General features: G+C 34.7%; 2 protein-coding genes across 3 annotated transcripts; one reads left to right on the top strand and one right to left on the bottom strand.

Moving 5' to 3' along the window:
* The first annotated feature begins 822 nt into the window (after positions 1-822).
* On the top strand, positions 823-3,890 carry LOC100782787 (probable cytokinin riboside 5'-monophosphate phosphoribohydrolase LOGL10). 2 transcript variants are annotated; one of them, XM_003523503.4, is made up of 7 exons: positions 823-1,299; positions 1,744-1,841; positions 1,913-1,943; positions 2,146-2,245; positions 2,789-2,859; positions 3,191-3,334; positions 3,480-3,890. In XM_003523503.4, exons 1-7 carry the CDS (start codon positions 1,174-1,176, stop codon positions 3,573-3,575), a joined length of 666 nt encoding a protein of 221 aa, XP_003523551.1. In that variant the 5' UTR covers positions 823-1,173; the 3' UTR covers positions 3,576-3,890. The 2 variants fall into 2 exon arrangements, with proteins under 2 accessions (XP_003523551.1, XP_014629913.1); XM_014774427.2 differs by having other exon boundaries at positions 883-1,299; positions 3,179-3,334.
* A 7,022-nt stretch (positions 3,891-10,912) lies between these two features.
* LOC100820195 (endoglucanase 2) lies at positions 10,913-18,339 on the bottom strand. The gene is made up of 6 exons (XM_003523493.5): positions 17,515-18,339; positions 17,096-17,379; positions 16,009-16,446; positions 15,353-15,500; positions 11,627-11,793; positions 10,913-11,545 (listed from the first exon to the last, which is right to left on the bottom strand). The coding sequence occupies exons 1-6, from the start codon at positions 17,732-17,734 to the stop codon at positions 11,213-11,215; spliced, it is 1,590 nt and encodes a 529-aa protein (XP_003523541.1). The 5' UTR covers positions 17,735-18,339; the 3' UTR covers positions 10,913-11,212.
* Between the last annotated feature and the right edge of the window lie 1,049 nt (positions 18,340-19,388).

Genomic DNA, 19,388 nt, shown 5'->3' with positions numbered 1-19,388 from the left:
GGTTTAATATATAGTACGAATATATGAGAAACGCAAAGAAACTACAATAGCAATATGAAGTTTTTTTCTAGGTACAGTGTATCCGTGCATGCTATGAACTTATGAAGTTTGAAACCATTATAACATAAAAAAAAAAGTTGGAAACGATTACAGCCTCACCATGATTTTTGTTGAGAAGAGATATTATAACATGAACTGCTAAGACCAGGTATACCAAGTGAGCTGTGGATAGCATACTTGTATTATCTCAACAAGGACATAAATTTATAAATAATAGGATCTAAAATTCAAAAATAAAAAAATATGAATTCTTGTATATATGTTATTAACTAAATTAAGCTAGCTTCCACACACACAAGAAAAACCTTGATGAAGATAACTAAACGTAAGTTTGACGTAGTGGAACAAATTTATTTAATGAGATATTTTATATTTTATTTTTTTTGTTTGCAAAATTTCATGAAGTCAATAGCACGTATCAATAACATAATTAGTCTCTCACCAGTAAGTTAAAAAATATTATTATCTCTAATCCATAAAAAAAATTAATTAAGCTAGTTAGTCTACATGTCACGTACTGACATTGTACCTTTAAGCTCGAAAGGCCAGTTATTTATATAATTTAGTATATATTTTAATCATGAAAGCGTGGAATTTTATTTTTTAAAATTTGTTACAATTTTTTTGAAAAAATAGATTAAAAAAATCTATTACGCGCATTCATTATACAATTTGATAACTCTAGAATAAATTTAAACCACATCTCTAATCTAATCACTAAATATATACATGTGGAAAGAGGAATATACGGAGAACTAGAGAAGGATATGGGAGTGTCAAGCAGATTCATGGAAGAATATGTCACGAGACGAGAGGAGAGAAGAGAAGAGAGATGTGAGATGTGATGGGGAAATTGATATGACATGTGAAATATTATTATGTCATGTGTGGGTGGCATGGTACACTCATTCTCATATTTATTTATGAGACACACTCACTGTATATAAAGAGAACCAATGCACCCCAATTCTCATTCCCCCTCACTTTTGGGTTCAAAGTGATTGCTGACTCCTTATTTCCTAGTTCCGTCTTTCCTTTGCACAACACAGCATACACCTTCGCCTATAGCTACTCTCTCTTCCTTCAATTCAATTCCTCAACTCTCTAGCTCTTATGGAAACTCAACACCAACAACCCACCATCAAGTCTAGGTTCAGACGCATCTGTGTCTACTGTGGTAGCAGCCCTGGCAAAAACCCTAGCTATCAGCTCGCTGCTATTCAGCTCGGAAAACAACTGGCAAGTATATATGTTTATATTTGTATCAAACACTTGGGCGTTTCTCTCTCTCTTCATATTATTAGGCTACATATAAATCAGGGTTACATTAAGAGAGCTCAGTTTCTTGAATAGATTTTAACATTTTAAAGAATTAATTTTTAATTCTCAGTTGGCAAATACTGGTACTACTAAATACAATTTTAAATTGTGGTTGTAACTATAATTATTGCTGCACCTTAAAGGTTTTTTTTTAACTTATTGCAACAATAATTATGATTTTATTAGCTTTATTTGTTTGTAATATTAAAGATCGTGACAAAATTGCAATCACAACTATGATAGCTAGCCATTTAAAGCCATGATACCAAAAACAAATGGTTGATTGAAGGCTATAGTTTATTTTGACATTGTTAAGTGAAAAACATTTTCTTAAAATAAATAATGTATGATATATGTATGTAGGTGGAGAGGAACATTGACTTGGTTTATGGAGGGGGAAGCATAGGGTTGATGGGTCTAATCTCACAAGTTGTGTATGATGGTGGACGCCACGTGTTAGGGTAACTCACCGCTCCCTTCTTCTGTCTCTTTCTTCCTGTATTTATGCTCATGAATCTTCTTGCTGGTACAGGGTGATTCCAAAGACTCTTAATGCAAAAGAGGTACAATACTTAAATGTTTTTTTATTTTTTTTATAATAATGATACGTAAAATTGTGTTGTTTATAATTTTTTATGATTTTTATAATAAATATTTTTTAATTCCTTAAACAATGTTATTAGAACATTTATTGACAACACCCTAAGTTGAATTAATTAAAAGCACCAGTGGAATTGACAATAGTTAATTAATTGATGTGTTTAGATAACTGGAGAGAGTGTTGGAGAAGTGAGAGCTGTATCGGGCATGCACCAACGCAAAGCCGAAATGGCCCGACAAGCCGATGCATTTATTGCACTGCCAGGTTAATATCATATCATATTCTCCTCTTTCTCTCTTCTTTTTTTTTTTTTAATAAATTCTCTCTTCTCCAACTTGTATTTGTATGCGTTTGTATGTGGATAACGAGATATTATTATTGTTTTCCAAACAGTAACATTCTTAACTGACGTCGCCTCTCTAATTATCTCTTTCACCCCCTTTCAATTATTTTTATTTCTATGTAAATTTTGTATACCAATAATTTAACAAATACTACATCAATTATAGAATGAAAACTTTTCAAACAGTTTTTTTTTTTTTTGGCATATGTGCTTGTGAAAAAAGAAAAAGAGAAAAGTCTGCGTATCTAACTACGCCCATCTTCAATTTCATCCTTTGTTGACATTCTTTGCGAAACCAAAAGCGTTTCCCTAGATAACTGTATCTGTAACTGTCAACCGTATGTGATTCTTCTGGCGGTGACTCCCATGAAATTCTTATTTTAAGAATTGTTTTTTTTTTACTGTGCCACTATTGTAATGTCATGGCAGTAATAATAACTCGTTGCTAATTTATATTCCAATAGGTGGATATGGCACCCTTGAAGAACTACTGGAAATTATCACCTGGGCTCAACTAGGTATCCATGATAAACCGGTAAGATTTCGAAAACCAAAAAACTCCTTTTCTTTTTAATCAACTGAATTTTTAAAAGAAATTATTCGCTTTTTTAATTACTGATAAATAGACATTATTAGCAAATTTTTTTTGTTTGAGGAAGTCAAAGAAAAAGACATAATCAGGGTGTTTAGGGTTCAAAAGAGAGAAGTTGATTAATGATTATTTTTAGAAGTTGAATGCTGACCAATGATCAAACAATATTGGTTAAAGAGTTAAAGTGAAAAATTCATAATATTTTGAAGGCACACGATAATATATAGTCCTATAATGGAAAAAAGAAGAAGTGATGGGACAGAATTGGTTGCAGGTGGGGTTGTTGAACGTGGATGGGTACTACAACTCGCTGCTGGCATTCATGGACAAAGCTGTGGACGAAGGTTTCGTAACACCAGCTGCCCGTCACATTATTGTTTCTGCCCACACTGCCCAAGATCTCATGTGCAAACTTGAGGTACATAATTCTTATAATAGTAATAATTTTTATAATAATCATCTTAAGGTACATTCCATTCACTTATACACCCTATTATATGTGCACACGTGGGACAACGTGGTGGGTCCAATTATCTGAACCGTTGATTTTCCACTTTGAACAGGAATATGTCCCCGAGCACTGTGGTGTTGCCCCCAAACTAAGTTGGGAGATGGAGCAACAGTTAGTTAACACTGCAAAGTCAGATATTTCCCGTTGACTAACCAAATAATATTAATCTTCTTCAAGCTCACTAATGCACCTTCAAGGACCCTAGATTTAGTGTATAATATAACCTCAACCAAAAACAACTCAACCCATGATGTAGTTGTAAGCTCCACAGAATAGGGCGACCACAGTCGTTTTTAGTTTAGCTGTGGATCTATGTAATTTCTTTGTTGATTGGCTTTCATGGCTGAGACTATATGTATTTTAATTATTTCTTAGAGTTACGAACTAATTGTGCATTAGAATTTGACCTGGATGATAGATCGAAGACATATTTAATTATAGTAATATACTATGCATTAATTTTCTGTCGTGTCGGTGATTTGTAATGCTATAAGTTTCAAATAAAAAATAATCAGTTGTTGAATACAGCTCTTAATGGAAAGAATTGATGTGGATGGACAACAATGATGACACGTTGAAATTTGACAGAAATAGAACTAAATAAAATTGGTTGGAATGTTGACATGAATCACATGATGAGGTTCCATCGGCATCTATCTATCTATAATGACTGTTATCGTCCCGGTTATTTTTCATATGTGGGTTCGGGGACGGGACCCTATTCTTTTCCTTTTTTCTTTGCTAACTACTCGATGAGGAAAGAAAAAGAAGAAAAAAAAGACACTTTCTGAGTCTTATTCTAACCAATCTTATGGTCCCCGATCGGTGGAACCCACACAATTTGACCACATTTAATGGATAAATCAGCATAACCCAACCACAGTTACCATGTATTGCTCCATTCTAATAGTTTCAAGAATGTATATGAAATTTTTGTTTGCCCTCCTCTTTACATGATAGAACAACTATTACGTTGGGGCAAAATTTTTTTCTTTTCTTTCTAGAGGGGATCCTATTAGTTATGATCGAAGGAAATGGGAAATAGGCAACGGCAGATTCAAGGGGAGTAAGGGTGGGTCCGCCCTCCCCCAAAAATCTTTATTAACAGTTTGATTACTAATTTAATTAAAAAAATGATTTAATTATGTATTATTACAAAAACATCATATACATCAATGATAGTAAGTATATAAAGTTTGTGCTTATTATGCATGTGTTGTAAGTATATGTATATTAAACATATAGCTATATTGATAAAAGAAGTTAAAATATTATGAATATATCATATTGTTTAAATGTCCAATAAACATAATTTAATTGACAACACACACTAAAGGAGAACTTAAGATTCACATAATATATCTTTAAAGAAAGGTAAAATAAATTTTAAATGTCACTAAATTTTGAAAAAAAAAATAGACATATAGTCGCCCAAAAATCATCTTCTCTTGTTTTACCAAATTATCAATTCTTAAATGTTTTGGGGGAAAAAAAGTAGTCCTATTTGAAAATCGGTACCTCGTGTCCATTTTAGTTTGAATTTGTTTTCAAATGCATCGGATGCCGTCAAAATCAAACTATAGATAGTTTTGAAAAGAAAAATCAAACTCTACACACAAAAGTATACAGACGATCCTCTGCAGTCAAAAAATTAAAACCATGAGTAATTCACGGTCTATAGTTTGCATCATTATTTGTATCGTAGGACATTTGGAGACTTAGGCAACATAATTGGAGCAGCAATTTAGCAGCATGGTCGAAGTTATTTGGTTGATCTTGAATAATTGAAGGGCTGAAAGGACACCTGTCCTTGACCGTACCCAGTGGACAACATACACGATGCCTCGTGTACAAAACAAAAACAAAAGGGAAGGATAAATAAAGAGGTGAGGGAGTGCCAGTGTCCCCATTGGCCACAGCTTAGTAGGTTGGCTGGTGAGTCTTCAATAGACCTAGCTATAAGCTATTGACTTACAAGATAAAGAAGTCTTCCAAATTCTTCCATAACTAAGATGGATTCATATTTAAGTAAATATATAAATTTAAATATATGGGAAATTGAAAAAGAATAAGATATGCATACGAAATTATGGAGTATTTTTTAAGGGCTTGAAATTGATTTTTTTTAATTTTGAGACTTAAACACTCCACTTAAGAAATTAAATATTAGGGTTACAAGAAGTTTTGTAAATGTAACTCATTTATTGACATCCATCACTCACTCTTGAAGGAAGTCACACCCCTCTCTTATAAATAAGAATGCTTATGAAGAGTTTGAATATCTCATCTCATCACATCCAAAGAGAAACAAAGCAAGAGTGATAGTGAGAAAGATGATTCTAGTTTTCACAGTACTTGATGATAGTTGAGAGAAATTATAAATCATCCTTATTGGGCGATGTGTAAAGATATTCTCTTGTATTGAAAGAGTCATTGTAATCCTACTTTTAATAGTAGAGATATCTATCGACTTGGTCTTCTGATTTTTACCTTTCACATTGAAAGGATTTTTCACGTTAAAAATTCTTTGTGTCATTCTTTTATTCTTTATTCTTGTTTTTTCCTGTTTTCGCTAAGTGCCTATTTTAAGGAAACAAATCTTGGATCTTGTTCATTCAGATGTTTGCTCAATGTTTGAAAAGTCCTTAGGTGATGCCCGATACTTTGTTACCTTCATTAATGATCACTTCAGAAAGGTGTGGGTGTATCCGCTGAAGATGAAAGATCCAGTTCTTCAAACTTTCAAGGAGTTCCATGCCTCAGTAGAACGAGAGACTGGAAGAAAGCTGAAATGCTTGAGATTAGACAATGGTGGAGAATACAAAGGTCCATTCGAGGCATACTGCAAGGCTCATGGGATACGACATAAGAAGGTACCTCCCAAAACTCCTCAGTTGAATGGATTAGCTTAAAGGATGAATAAAACAATTGAAGAGAAAGTCAAATGTATGCTTTCACATTCAAAACTCCCCAAGACATTTTGAGGTGAAGCAGTAAAGACTGTAGTTGATTTGATCAATTTGTCTCCTTCAAGACCTTTAAATGGAGAGATACCAGAAGAAGTTTGGTCTAGAAAGAAAGCCTCCTATGGTCACTTGAGAGTCTTCAAGTGCAAGGCTTTTGTCCATATTCCAAAAGATGAAAGAGCAAAGCTTGATGCTAAGGTGAAGGAATGCATATACCTTGGTTCACCAAGAGATGAACTTGGATTCAAACTATGGGATCCTATAAACAAGAAGATTGTTCGAAGTAGAGATGTGGTGTTCTTCGAAGATCATACAATACATGATATCCAACTATTTGAGAAGTCAAAGCCTATAATGAGAAACTCAAGGGAAGAGACTCTTCTAAAAGAGGTAGAACCCACTCAGATGATAGAAACCAATCAGATAGAGCAACCTCCTCAGATAGAACAACTTGACTAGATGAAACAGAGTCAAATGGAGCATCCAACTCAGAAGATGGAAGAATCAACAATGGAGACTATTCAGACAAAAGATGAATCCCAACTGAGGAGATCAAAAAGAGTCAGATAGCCATCAAAGAGGTATTTCTCTAATGAATGTGCCAATCTCACTAATGATAGGGAACCTTAAAGTTTCCAAGAAGCCATTGAGATAGATGATAAAGAGAAATGGATGCAAGCCATGAAAGAAGAAATGCAGTTCCTGATTGAAAATCAAACATATGATTTAATGGAGTTACCAAAAGGAAGGAAAGCATTAAGAAACAAGTGGGTGTTCAAACTCAAGAAGGAAGAAAACAACCCAAACCCAAGGTACAAAGCTCGCATTGTGGTGAAAGGATATAACCAGAAGAAAGACATAGATTTTGAAGAAGTTTTCTCACCGGTAATGAAGATGACATCCATTAGAACAATTCTTGGTCTAGCTGCAAAACAAGACTTGGAGGTTGAGTAGCTTGATATCAAAACAACATTCTTACATGGAGACTTAGAGGAAGAAATTTATATGAAGTAACCAAAAGGTTTTGTAGAACCAGGAAAAAAACACTTAGTGTGCCGCCTAAAGAAAAGTCTTTATGGTTTAAAATAAGCTCCAAGACAATGGTACAAGAAGTTTGATCTCTTTATGGCTCAACATAATTTTAGAAAGACCTCCACAGACCATTGTGTGTTTGTGAAGAACTACAAGAATGGTGAGTCCATCATACTCTTGTTGTATGTTGATTGTTGGCAAAAATCAAATGAAGATTGATGCTTTCAAAAAGGCATTAAGCAAATCTTTTGCCATGAGAGATCTGGATCCAATAAAGAAGATTCTTGGAATGAAGATCACTAGAGATTGATCTAGAAGAAGGCTCTAGATATCTCAAGAGGACTACATTGAGAAGGTTCTTGAAAGATTCAACATGCATAATGTCAAGCCAGTGCATGTTCCTCTTCATGGACATTTCAAATTAAGCAAGATGCAATGTCCAAAGAATAAAGAAGAAAAAAAAAAGATGAGCAAGGTGCCTTATTCGTCTGCTATGAGTAACCTTATGTATGCAATGATCTACACAAGACCAGACATTGCCTATGTTGTAGGAGTTGTGAGCAGATTCCTATCAAATCCAAGAAAAGAATGTTGGAACGTTGTGAAGTGAATACTATGGTACCTTAGAGGAATCGCCAAAAGATGTTTGTGCTTTAGCAATGGAGATTTAATGCTCCTTGGATATACAGACGCAAATATGGCAGAAGATGTGAATTCTAGAAAGTCTACATCCAGATATCTGACTACTTTTGCAGGGGGAGCTGTGTCTTGGCAATCAAAACTTCAAAAGTGTGTTGTATTATCAACCACTAAAGCAGAATACATTGTTGTAGCTGAAGCATTCAAAGAAATGTTATGAACGAAAAAATTCTTAAATGAGTTGGGACATGATCAAGACGATTATTATGTGGTAAGCTGTGATAATTAAAGTGTCATCCATTAGCCAAGAATCCCATGTTCCATTCACGCTCCAAACACATTGACATCCATTATCATTGGATATGAGAGGTGTTGGATGAGAAGAAAATGAAGTTAGAAAAAATTCATACAGATTTTAATTGGTTTGATATGATGACCAAGACAATACCAACCAAGAAGGTTGAGGACTACTGTCAAGGTGTTGGTATAGTGGTGCACTCCAATCATGTTGGAAGGGGAAGATTTGTTGGAAATTCCTCCATAGTTAAGGTTAATTCACATTCAAGTAAACATGCAAATTTAAATACATGTGAAATTGAAAAATACATTTCAAGGCATGCATAGAAAGTTGTGGAGCACTTTTCAAAGGCTCAGAATTGGTTTCTTTGACCTTGAGACTTACACATTCCACTTAGGAAATTGAATATTAGAGTTACAAGAAACTTTGTGAATGTAACTCATTTATTAACATCCATCACTCATTCTTGAATGAAGTCACACCCTTCTCCTGTAAATAAAAAGGTTTGTAAAGAGTTGGAGAATCCCATCTCATCTCATCCAAAGAGAAGTAAAGCAAGAGTGATAGTGAGAAAAAAAGTTTTAATTTTCATTACACTTGGTGAGAGTTGAGATAAATTATAAATCATCCTTGTTAGGTGAGGTTGAGAAATATTCTCTTATATTGAGATAATCATTGTAATTTTACTTTTAATAGTATAGATATTTATTAACTTGATCCCATGATTTTTTACCTTTGACATTGAAAGGATTCTCTACGTTAAAAATTATTGGTGTCATTCTTCTACTCTTTATTTTTGTTTTTTCTTGTTTTCACTAAATATCTATTTTGAGTTTACAAAGAGAAAAATAATGTTGATATTTCCGAACAAGAACCAAGAGTCCATAGAAAAAAAATTAAAAACATTACATGATTTTAGATTATCATATGGTTATATTTTCACATGATATACAATTAACTTTTTTAGTTTATAAATGAAAATTTTTATAAGACTCAATTATGTAATACGAGTAAATTCATGATTGTAATGATACGAGAATAAGCAATAATTTCTTGGCGGCAAGGAACCACAACGAGTGCATGCCCACGTGGACATGGTGTTTCGCTACTAGAATGAATGGGAACTGGTAACGTTGTGATTCTTTCTTTATTCGACAAAGGGGGGCATGGCAACGGTATGAATTCGGAACTAGGACGTGTATGGAAAAGGAAATTAAAAAAAAAAACCCTCTTGGTCTAGCTTTTTATTACTTTTTATTTTCCCATTTTTCTTCTTTTGCTCTTTTTGAGTATTGGATAAGCATAAGCCAGGTCGATAAAATGTCCAGTGCCGGTGGGAATCATGTCTTCATAGTCTTTAATTGTGTGCATTGATCTTTCCCTCTTTCCTTTTTATTTTATATATATGCTGGTCAAAAAGATTAAAGGGAAACCAAAAGAAAGTAATTATAACGTTGATTAATTAAGTGTTGTTTAAGTTGTGCTAATAGCGAGCGTATAGCTAGTGACATAATGAATTTAATTGATGTCCCACCAAAGCGGGTTTGCAATTGAATCATTAATTAGCTTTTTCCTTACTTTTCAATTATTAATGTGTTTTTGGCTTCCGTTTTCGCATGTTCCTTTTGCTAGTTTCACACAAGTTTCACCGTCAAACAGAGTCGACATTCGGAATATTAATACGATCGGGTATATGTTAGTACAAAGCATGTGTGTATGTACGTAGTCTCTGAATTATGTGAAAGGAAACAAAATCATTGGCGTTTTGAATGTTTGGCGACCATCACGAACTTAAACTTGGACTTCTTTGGTCAAATTCCAAATTTTGGGGTCTCGACATGAAACTTTCTGCCACAACAATTCCTGTTGAACCCAAAAGTAAACATTCCCGTCTGGTTCTCCCTTTATGCATTCAAATCACTACTAGCTTATTTTTTTTCTTTCCATCAACCTCAAGTCCCTCCTGACTTTTTGTTCACCCTGTTAACGTCGGCTTCAACTCCATCTTAAGCCATCTATGATTTTTTAAACCTCCGCCATTGTCTAATTCATCATTTAATTGGTTTGAAAAACCATGCAATACAGCCTTTTCCCATTGCATAAGATTGACTGTTGATTGTTGACTATGCGAAAAGAGTTAGCAATACACTTCTTAAACCAAATAAAGCATTATCGCAAGATTCTTCATTTTTTATGCAATAGGTGTTACTCTACTATATTGTTATTGAATATATTTACTTGTCTGATTTATTTATTTATTTTTTACAAAGGCTGTAATGAAAATTAAATTTAAGTCCTCATGCATTTACTCTAACTCTCACCACTAAACCAACTCTAGTAGGCAAGTTATCCTTTCCTCGTAAAGTCATATTGGCAGAAGAAAGGAACACTGCATATAGGCAAGTGATCATGTGCCAGCGTTAGTACTAGGTAGTCGTAGATGCCAACAAAATGTACATGTCGAGGGTTGGTTGTGTCAAACAAAATGCTCGTACAACAGAATGAAACCAAAGATCAATAATGTGATCATAGTCTGTCTAATGATGATGATAATAATAAAAGCAGTGGTTATAATAATAATAAATTTTAAAGATTTGCTCTACATACTACAACAAAATAGCTCCACACCTGCTGAGCTAATAATGCCAAAGCAAACTACACCCGTACATATTCACGATAAACCTATCCAAACCTCAGGGTTTACACTCATACAATCATGCATATCGTTACAATATTATGTTTCGTGCTTTTGACAACACTTCATTTGTAAGGATTGGGAAGTGAATAAAGCAACAAAAAACATAAATCTACGTCAACAAGTGCAACTCAGGACGGATAGGAAGCTACAGCTTAGGTAAAGGATTGAACGGCAGAAGACGTGGTAACTAAACTTGATAAGAGACCGACTATGACAGCACTGTTGTACGTGCTTGGTTCTGTTTGCATGGAATTGTTCCTGGAATCAATGAAAGTCTCATTTAAGAAGGGTCCACCAACAAGTGCTCCAGTAGCTACATTGGGATTAGGATCAGATGACTCAAGCCACTGGAAGCCATCCTTGCAGCCAGTTTTTGCATCAGCAGGAATTGAAGCACCCCTATGATGCACAAATTGAGGGTATTTATCTCCATAGCCCACCAGAAAACTCATATGCATAGGATTCTTGCCCAATACGTAATCAGCCTGAAAGTATTACATAGATTTTCAATTTAAACACGGATCACTCCAAGCAGATAATGTGTGCAAATAATAATGGATGCATACCTGAGATTTGGCAAAGTCTCGAAGATCTGATGGGGTAAAGGAATCTGAACCACATTTTAGTTTTGGTGTCTGCGATGTTAGCATATAGTCACTGTAAACAGCAGCTAAGAATGCGGATGCAACAGGATGTTGCAAAGAGTTCCATTGGCTCACCCATATAAGACCATCTGTATCAGAGAAAAAAATAAAAAAATTAATTATTGAACATATATCAGTAGAAATATAATTCTAAAATGAATTTCAAACATTTAAATTTGAAAAAATATTTTCATCCAGGAGTATGATAGGCCAAAACCTGATTTAAGCAGTTACAATTCTGTACTAAGAAGTTACTAGGCAGTTATTTTTGTATTAATTTCATATTAGGGAGTTATTGGTTTTTGTGTGACAATTATAACTATATAAAAGTTGTTACAGACATGTAAAAGGGAATTAAGGTTACTTACTATGTTTTGAAATAGGAAACTCCTTATTAGAGGGAAACCTTGTATGTGTTAGGGAGAAACCTTGTGTTTGTACTCAAATCTGGCCTAAAAAACAGATTATTTCCATCTTTAGTCAGAAATCAGTATGTTTATTTCTTGAGTCCAACAATTGGTCCAACCTTCCTGTCGGATGTCATTGAGGAGGATGGACTTTAGAGTGGAAGCATCAGAAAAGCATGTGGAGGAGATGAGTGCTGAAGAGATACTAAGATCCCATTCTCAGTTTCTCACCACAATGAATATATGCGAGAAATGGAAGATGCAATCCAAGATGTTCGCAGAGATTTTGGAGAAATGAGAGAAAGGCTTGACAGTTTGTATACCATTCTACCATTGTTGAAGGGTTTGGTTAAGCAAAAAGACCCAATTAATGTAGAATACCCTGCAGGAAGTTCTGACCTGGTTAGAACTAGTCAACCACATAATCAAGGGCATTTCAGCACTCATTCATCCAGCCTTGACGGTGGGGATTCAGATGAGTTTAATTATAAAGGCGGTGCATAAAGTGGAATTGCCCAGTTTTGATAGGCAAGATTCAACTGGATGGCTGGCCAATGCTGAAAAGAGTTTTGAAATTCAAAAGACTAAACCAAAGACTAATATTAGACAAGTGGCCTCAATAACTTAAAAGAAAGGATGAATTAAGTTTCAAAATTTTTCACTAACAAACTTTTAACCCCCTTTTAAATGATAGACTCAGAATGCAGAAGAAGCAACAATCAATTTAATAATGTTCTTTAAACATGTAAGACAAAATTGATTGCAATAACATAAATGAGATAAGGAAAGAGAGAAATACAAATTCGATTTATACTGATTCGGTCACTTCCTGTACTTACGTCCAGTCCTCAAGTAACCCACTTGAGATTTTTCATTATCTCTGTAAATCCTTTGCAGATTTTGAACACATCTTGGGATCCCTCACCCTTGTGTTCAAGATTCTCCAAGAGACAATCCGTCTCTTGATTACAATTTTCACAATCCAAGAGACAATCAGTCTTTTGATTACAACTGATCTTTTGAGATGAATAGAAAGATTTCTTTCCTTTATAGAGTGGATGATACAAATTGAAGTTCCTAAAATAATTTCTCTCTTTTAGAGATAATAATAGAGGGCGAGCCCTGGTGCAGCGGTAAAGTTGTGCCTTGGTGACTTGTTGGTCATGGGTTCGAATCCGGAAACAGCCTCTTTGCATATGCAAGGGTAAGGCTGCGTACAATATCCCTCCCCCATACCTTCGCATAGCGAAGAGCCTCTGGGCAATGGGGTACGAAGTTTTTTAGAGATAATAATACAATTCCTTTGCAGATTTTGAACACATCTTGGGATCCCTCACCCTTGTGTTCAAGATTCTCCAAGAGACAATCAGTCTTTTGATTACAACTGACCTTTTGAGATGAATAGAAAGATTTCTTTCCTTTAGAGTGGATGATACAAATTGAAGTTCCTAAAATAATTTCTCTCTTTTAGAGATAATAATACAATTTGAAGTTCCTAGATGAATTCTCAATAGATTTGCAAGTGTTTACCAAAGAGTTGTTGAGAGAGCATTTGACAATTAAGTTCTCTTATAATATCTCTCTCTTGCTTTTCGAAATCAGACACACATATATATAGACCCTTCGTGCCTTCTCAAAAAGATTTTCTGAAATTCTTCACTAGTAAATCGATTACACAGTTATATTTTGAAAGGTCATGTCTTTTCAAAGTATTTTCTGAAGTGTCGTTGCTGGTAATCGATTACAAACATCTGGTAATAGATTACATGATTCAAAATTCAAATTTAAAACCCTTTTTAAACCCTTTGAATGTTTGTTGAAACAACCTTGTTATTTGATTCTATTTTGGCATCATCAAAACCTTGTATTCATACAATCACAACTAATACACACTAATTTAGATATTTGAGGAAGAGACTAGCAAAGATGACATGGGAGGTTTTAGAAGTAGAATTATTGAAAAGGTTTTCTAGAAAGTGGAACTGAAAATCCTTGTGAACAATTAGCAACCATCCATCAAACAAAATTTATGATGTCAAGGAAAATCTAGTGACATTATGATGTTGAGTTTAGGAAAAAAAATTGAAATTCTCAACCTCCTGTCTGGTGTGGTTTGCCTCGAATGGAGAAGTTACAGATCAACACGAGGCAATTTTGCACATAAGAACACTAGGTCTAATCGCTTGGCTGTTCAACATTCTGTTTCTTCTCTTAGTGTGAGAGCAGGTGGAAATACTTTGGGAACAGGTGCAAGTTTTGCTTGTAGTAATTTTGAAATTCGTTGTTAAAAACTGGCACTAGGCATTTACCTTATCAAGGGTATGTTAAAAGGAGGGAAAAAGGTTATTTTCCATGTTGCCAACCATTTGCCTCACTTCATTGTTGTCTTAAAAGGCAGTTAAGAGTGCTTATTTGGGGGAAGATGATGATGTGCGAGAACAAGGAGAATTGAAAGAGGTTGAATTGATGAAACCAAATTCAAATGTTAATCTGCAAAGAACAGTTTCCTTATTTCAGCCTTGAAGACAAGGCTGTTACTGTAGCAGGAGTCATTGATAGATCAAAATCTAACTTGAGCAGTTGCAATTCTGTATTGCGAAGTTATTAGGCAGTTATTTTTATAATAATTTTGGATCAGGCAATTATAGATTATGGTGCAACAGTTATAGTGATATAAAAGTTGTGTTGTAGACTTGCAAAAGGGAATTAAGGAGTCAAATTGTTATTTCATGTGTTTTTAAGAAGGAAACCCCTTTTAAGGAAGAAACCCGTGTTAGGGGGAATCCCCATCTCTGTACTAAAATCTGGTCTAAAAAACAAATTATTTCTATCTTTATTCAGAATTCGGTGTGTTTATTTCTTGAGTCCAACATCACAGGCAACCAAAAAAATAAAATCTGCATGTCAATTATTTGATATCCGTCTACAACTCAATTTAATTAATTAGAAACACTCAAATTCCCTAGCAGTTTAGACTTGAGACTTGGGGAAGCAGTACTGTACTGCTGCACCCTCATAACCATAATGGGTTCTAATAATGCAGACAGCTGGCTGCTCATGAGGGGTAAGGTTGCAAACATTTGATCCATTTTAGACCCCCTTATGTATAAGACTCGTGCACTGGGCACTTGGCATTTACTAACAAGATGTAAAGATGTGAAAAATGGTATGTGGCAGGGAGAAAAGAAAAATAAGAATATAAGTGAGTATCCTATCATATAGCATTCAAGGAGAATATTACCATCTGTTCTGCTTTTTGTGGCTGTTGGAGAATCCGGAAGAAGACCACACATTACAGCCTCAGCAGTTTTCCTGTAACTATGGAGCCCAGAGCTATATGAATTCGAAATGTCCTTTGCCTTAAAAAAGCTTAATCTAGATAACAAAACCTGCACCAAGAAGGAAGAATTATTAAAGGAAATATGTGTGAATAGCAAAAGTCAGCTTTGTATTGTAATATAACTAGAATAACTAGAAGCATGATCCTGAACACGAGAATGCCACAAGACTCTCAATATGGGCTCAACTCTGTTCATAGGGCAGAAATTTAAGCCAATAGGTCATTTTGTCTTATCCATGTGATGTGTAGGTAAGTAGGTTGCGATAAAATTTAAAAAGCCATTCTCTATAGCAACACTCATAACACTAATGATTGTCCCAAGTTAATAAAATCTCAAATTGGAAACGGGAAAAAAGATTGAGCTTTTTCTAATGCGTTCTACTGTGCTGTATGAACACTCTTTGTGTGAAATTTGACATGTTCAAACAGTATTGGTTGAATATCAAAGTAAAAACAAAACAAAACAGAGGGGGCTTGATGGAAATCTCTTGAGAAGTGTGTTATTCAGTTTTTGTGCAAACAAATTTGTACCATCTACCATTATCCTTTCTTAATACCTGAGTTCCAGCAAGCTTGTTATCCCAACTGAACCAGGTTGGGCTTCCCCATTGAGCATAGTCTTCTCCATCTTGGCCAGTCACAAACTGAAGGTAAGAATCATCACCCGTAGCATGATAGAGCCAACTAGCTGCCCATAAAAGCTCATCACCATATCCAGTTGAGTTATAATATGTCTGGACTTCGGGTATATTCTCACTATAGGAACCTCTATTCTTGTCAGCAAAAGTAAACAACTGTTTTGCATGCTTGAGTAGAGTGCTTGAATATGTAGGATCAGTCTTTTTAAAGACCAAAGATGCTGAGGCCATGGCTGCTGCAGTTTCAGCTGCAACGTCTGATCCAGGACAAGATGCATTCACTTGTATGAGTGGTCGTTCCTCAGTAATGGCTTCTGGTTTTTCCCAACACTTGTGATCTGCAACAGGATCACCCACCTGCCACAATGATTTGAATACATGGAACAAGTTAGAAAAGGTTTAACTAAAAAAAGGTTGTTAAACTTGAAGGCTCGATAGTCCTAATACACCAAAAGAAAAAGGCTGAAGTGGCTGAACATAAAAAGGAAAAAGAGTAATCAGACTTATTCAATCATCATATACACATACAACAAAGAATAAAAAAATGAAGTCTAGAAAATCTCAAATCAATAGCCTGCCCTGAACAAAATCCCTTATCTAACTTCATGGCCTGGCATGGGATTAACACCAAAATCATACCAATAACCTTACAAATAGGAAGAACAACAACATAGATCTGATCTTAAATTTGATTAACTGTCAATGTAACAGATTTTCACTGTAAGGAAACAACAATATGCTGCATAATTGTCGTAACTAATAAATATATTACACTGCTTGCTAAAGCATTTAATTGTTTTTCAAACAGGTGGCATCATATAATTCGCTGATTGTGTAAAATCTCTAGCACGATCGATGGATTAAAGTCAAAATCTTATAGTTTAACTATACAGAACATTCCAACAAATCAGAGTGTCCGTGTCCTTATAAGAAGACAAAAGATAATAAACTTATGCATTCACAGTAGCTAACTTGCAAAGAAACGAAAGTTGCAAAACACAGTAACCTGAATATAGAGAACATTCTCAGAAGGGTGAGCATTGATGAGATAATCAGTGATCCACTTGAGCGAATCTTGCGCAGCGTCTAACTGGCCAACGTGATCCATCTGATCTCCATATTCCAGAATGGACCACGACAGCACCGTCGCCGTAAAAGCCATGGGAAAACCAAACTTCATGTTATCCCCAGCATCGTACATCCCTTTTGTTAGATCCAACTTCGCTTGGCTCCCATCCTTAAGAGCCGAATTCCCTCTCCAAGATATTTTGTTGTCAACTAACTTCCCAGCTGAATCACATGACATTGTTAAATAGGCCATTCAATGAATCATTATAGGCATTAGCATACCATGTGTCAGGGGAAATAAAATAATAAATAATTAAAGAGCCACATTGTGAAATATTGAAGTAAAAGAATGAATACATTTCTGAATATCGAAGAATTGCATCGCAGTTTTGAGTGCAGTGGAATATTTTTGGTCAACGGCGCCAGGGGGACCGGGAACCGGAGCAGGCTTATCGGAACCGGAGTGACTAAATTTCTTCTTAACGGTAAAAACAATGGCACCGACGACGAGAGCCAGAATGATAAACGCGATAAACCAACCGCAGCACCCTCCTTTGGACCTCGATTTTTCTCCCATTTTTATTTATTTATTTGTTGAAATTGCAAAATGCGCTTCACAGCGGGAGCCTCGATCTGCGTAATATAATCAAACCCTAACGCAATGCATTGTTGTCGCTCACGGTATCGCTTTCTAAAACGCAATGGCTTCTCCTTCTGACAATGACAACGGCTATCTTTGGAATGTGGTTCGGTTTCAGACAGAACAACTCCAACAACTCTCTCTGTGTGTGGAGTTGTCTCGTCAATACCCGAACCGACCCGGTATGATGGAGGGTGACAAAAATGGTGGCGACGGCGAAGGATGTTCTCGCGGGAGAATATCTTTGGCAGTGGATTGGGGGGTAGGTACCGGTGGTTTATGACTTTTGTCTTTTTTGTTTGAGAAATGACGAGGATGTCCGTGCCAAAGAGAAGATTGTGTCGGTGGTAGTGAGGGTATAATGGTAAAAGGAGGGAGTCAACATGTGAGTGATGCCAGCTTCTGCGTCGGTGGGCTTTTGTTATTGAGTGAGAAGGACCCTCTCCATCTTAAGCAACCACCCTAAAACCATACATTTTACTTCAACTTCAATCAAACATTGATGTGTTGCTAACTAACCATCAGGATTTTGGCCTTTCTCAGTTAAATGTATCATTTCTTCTTCTTTTAATTTTAAAAATGAAAAAACAAATATTTTAAACACATTTTTTCTCAAAATAAACACGCATAAATTTATTATCATTAGAAAAAGGTATATATATATATATATATATATATATATATATATATATATATATATATATATATATTACTTTCCGTCCTTAATTTTACTGTGAATGAATAGATAAGATTTAACAACTAAAATCCTCTGCCCACATACCTGGTACGTGTTTCATTTGCAATTCGTAATCTATCTTTCCTTTCTAAAACTAGGAAGTTTATTCCATTCTCTCTTCTCACCTAATTTACATTTCTTTGATTTCCATTTTGATGCTTTGATTATAGAAACGATAATATAAATTATCACAAGCTTGAGATCGTACAAGTGAACAAAAGGTTACGATCGTTTAAGTTGATTTCCATTTCGTAATCAATTATGCCTTTTCTTTAAATTTGATAAATTTTGACTATTCTATTTTTTTATTAATTCAATTATCCATTTCCTAGATCTTGTCTATATAATTCAATAATTCATTTAGTGAACTTCCGCTGTCCTTCAATTATCCATTTCGCAAACTTGCTCTGTTAATTTTAATTTTCTTATTAAATACAATGATGGCAAAATGCTCTTTGCTACAATAACAATTAAATAAATTAAAACTGTAAATATTAAAAAAATGATTTTATTCTTATAAGTTCTATGTAGAAAATACTACGTAACGTAATATGAAAATAACAAATATAAAAAAATAAGTTAATAAAAAATGGTGAAATGAAAGTCTCAATCCAAAATTATTATATAAAAATAAGAGTTAAATATATTTTTAATTCTTTCAAATATGATAATATCCATTTTTTCTCTAAAAAATAATTTTCCTTCTTTAGGTTTTAGAGCCGGTTCTTGCCCTTCGTTAAAAAATGTTTCTTGTGTACCTTTTATTTATACAAATAATTGACTACAAAGAGTTCATTTGTTTTTTATCTCTAAAAAAAGAGTTCATTTGTTTTTTGTCACAAATAAGTGACTACA

Source organism: Glycine max, chromosome 4 (genome assembly GCF_000004515.6).
Source record: "Glycine max cultivar Williams 82 chromosome 4, Glycine_max_v4.0, whole genome shotgun sequence".
Lineage (NCBI taxonomy): Eukaryota > Viridiplantae > Streptophyta > Magnoliopsida > Fabales > Fabaceae > Glycine > Glycine max.
This window is presented reverse-complemented; position numbering and strand designations above follow the sequence as displayed.

What these genes read in the sequence shown, in the direction of transcription:
- LOC100782787 (XM_014774427.2), top strand. Translation starts at nt 1,174, where the DNA reads ATGGAAACTCAACACCAACAACCCACCATCAAGTCTAGGTTCAGACGC. An exon ending in TTCAGCTCGGAAAACAACTG is followed by an intron (nt 1,300 to 1,743) that starts GCAAGTATATAT and finishes ATATGTATGTAG; the next exon opens with GTGGAGAGGAACATTGACTT. An exon ending in ATCTCATGTGCAAACTTGAG is followed by an intron (nt 3,335 to 3,479) that starts GTACATAATTCT and finishes CACTTTGAACAG; the next exon opens with GAATATGTCCCCGAGCACTG.
- LOC100820195 (XM_003523493.5), bottom strand. Translation starts at nt 17,734, where the DNA reads ATGGGAGAAAAATCGAGGTCCAAAGGAGGGTGCTGCGGTTGGTTTATC. An exon ending in ATTCTTCGATATTCAGAAAT is followed by an intron (nt 17,380 to 17,514) that starts GTATTCATTCTT and finishes CATGTGATTCAG; the next exon opens with CTGGGAAGTTAGTTGACAAC. An exon ending in CACAAAAAGCAGAACAGATG is followed by an intron (nt 11,794 to 15,352) that starts GTAATATTCTCC and finishes TCTCTGATACAG; the next exon opens with ATGGTCTTATATGGGTGAGC.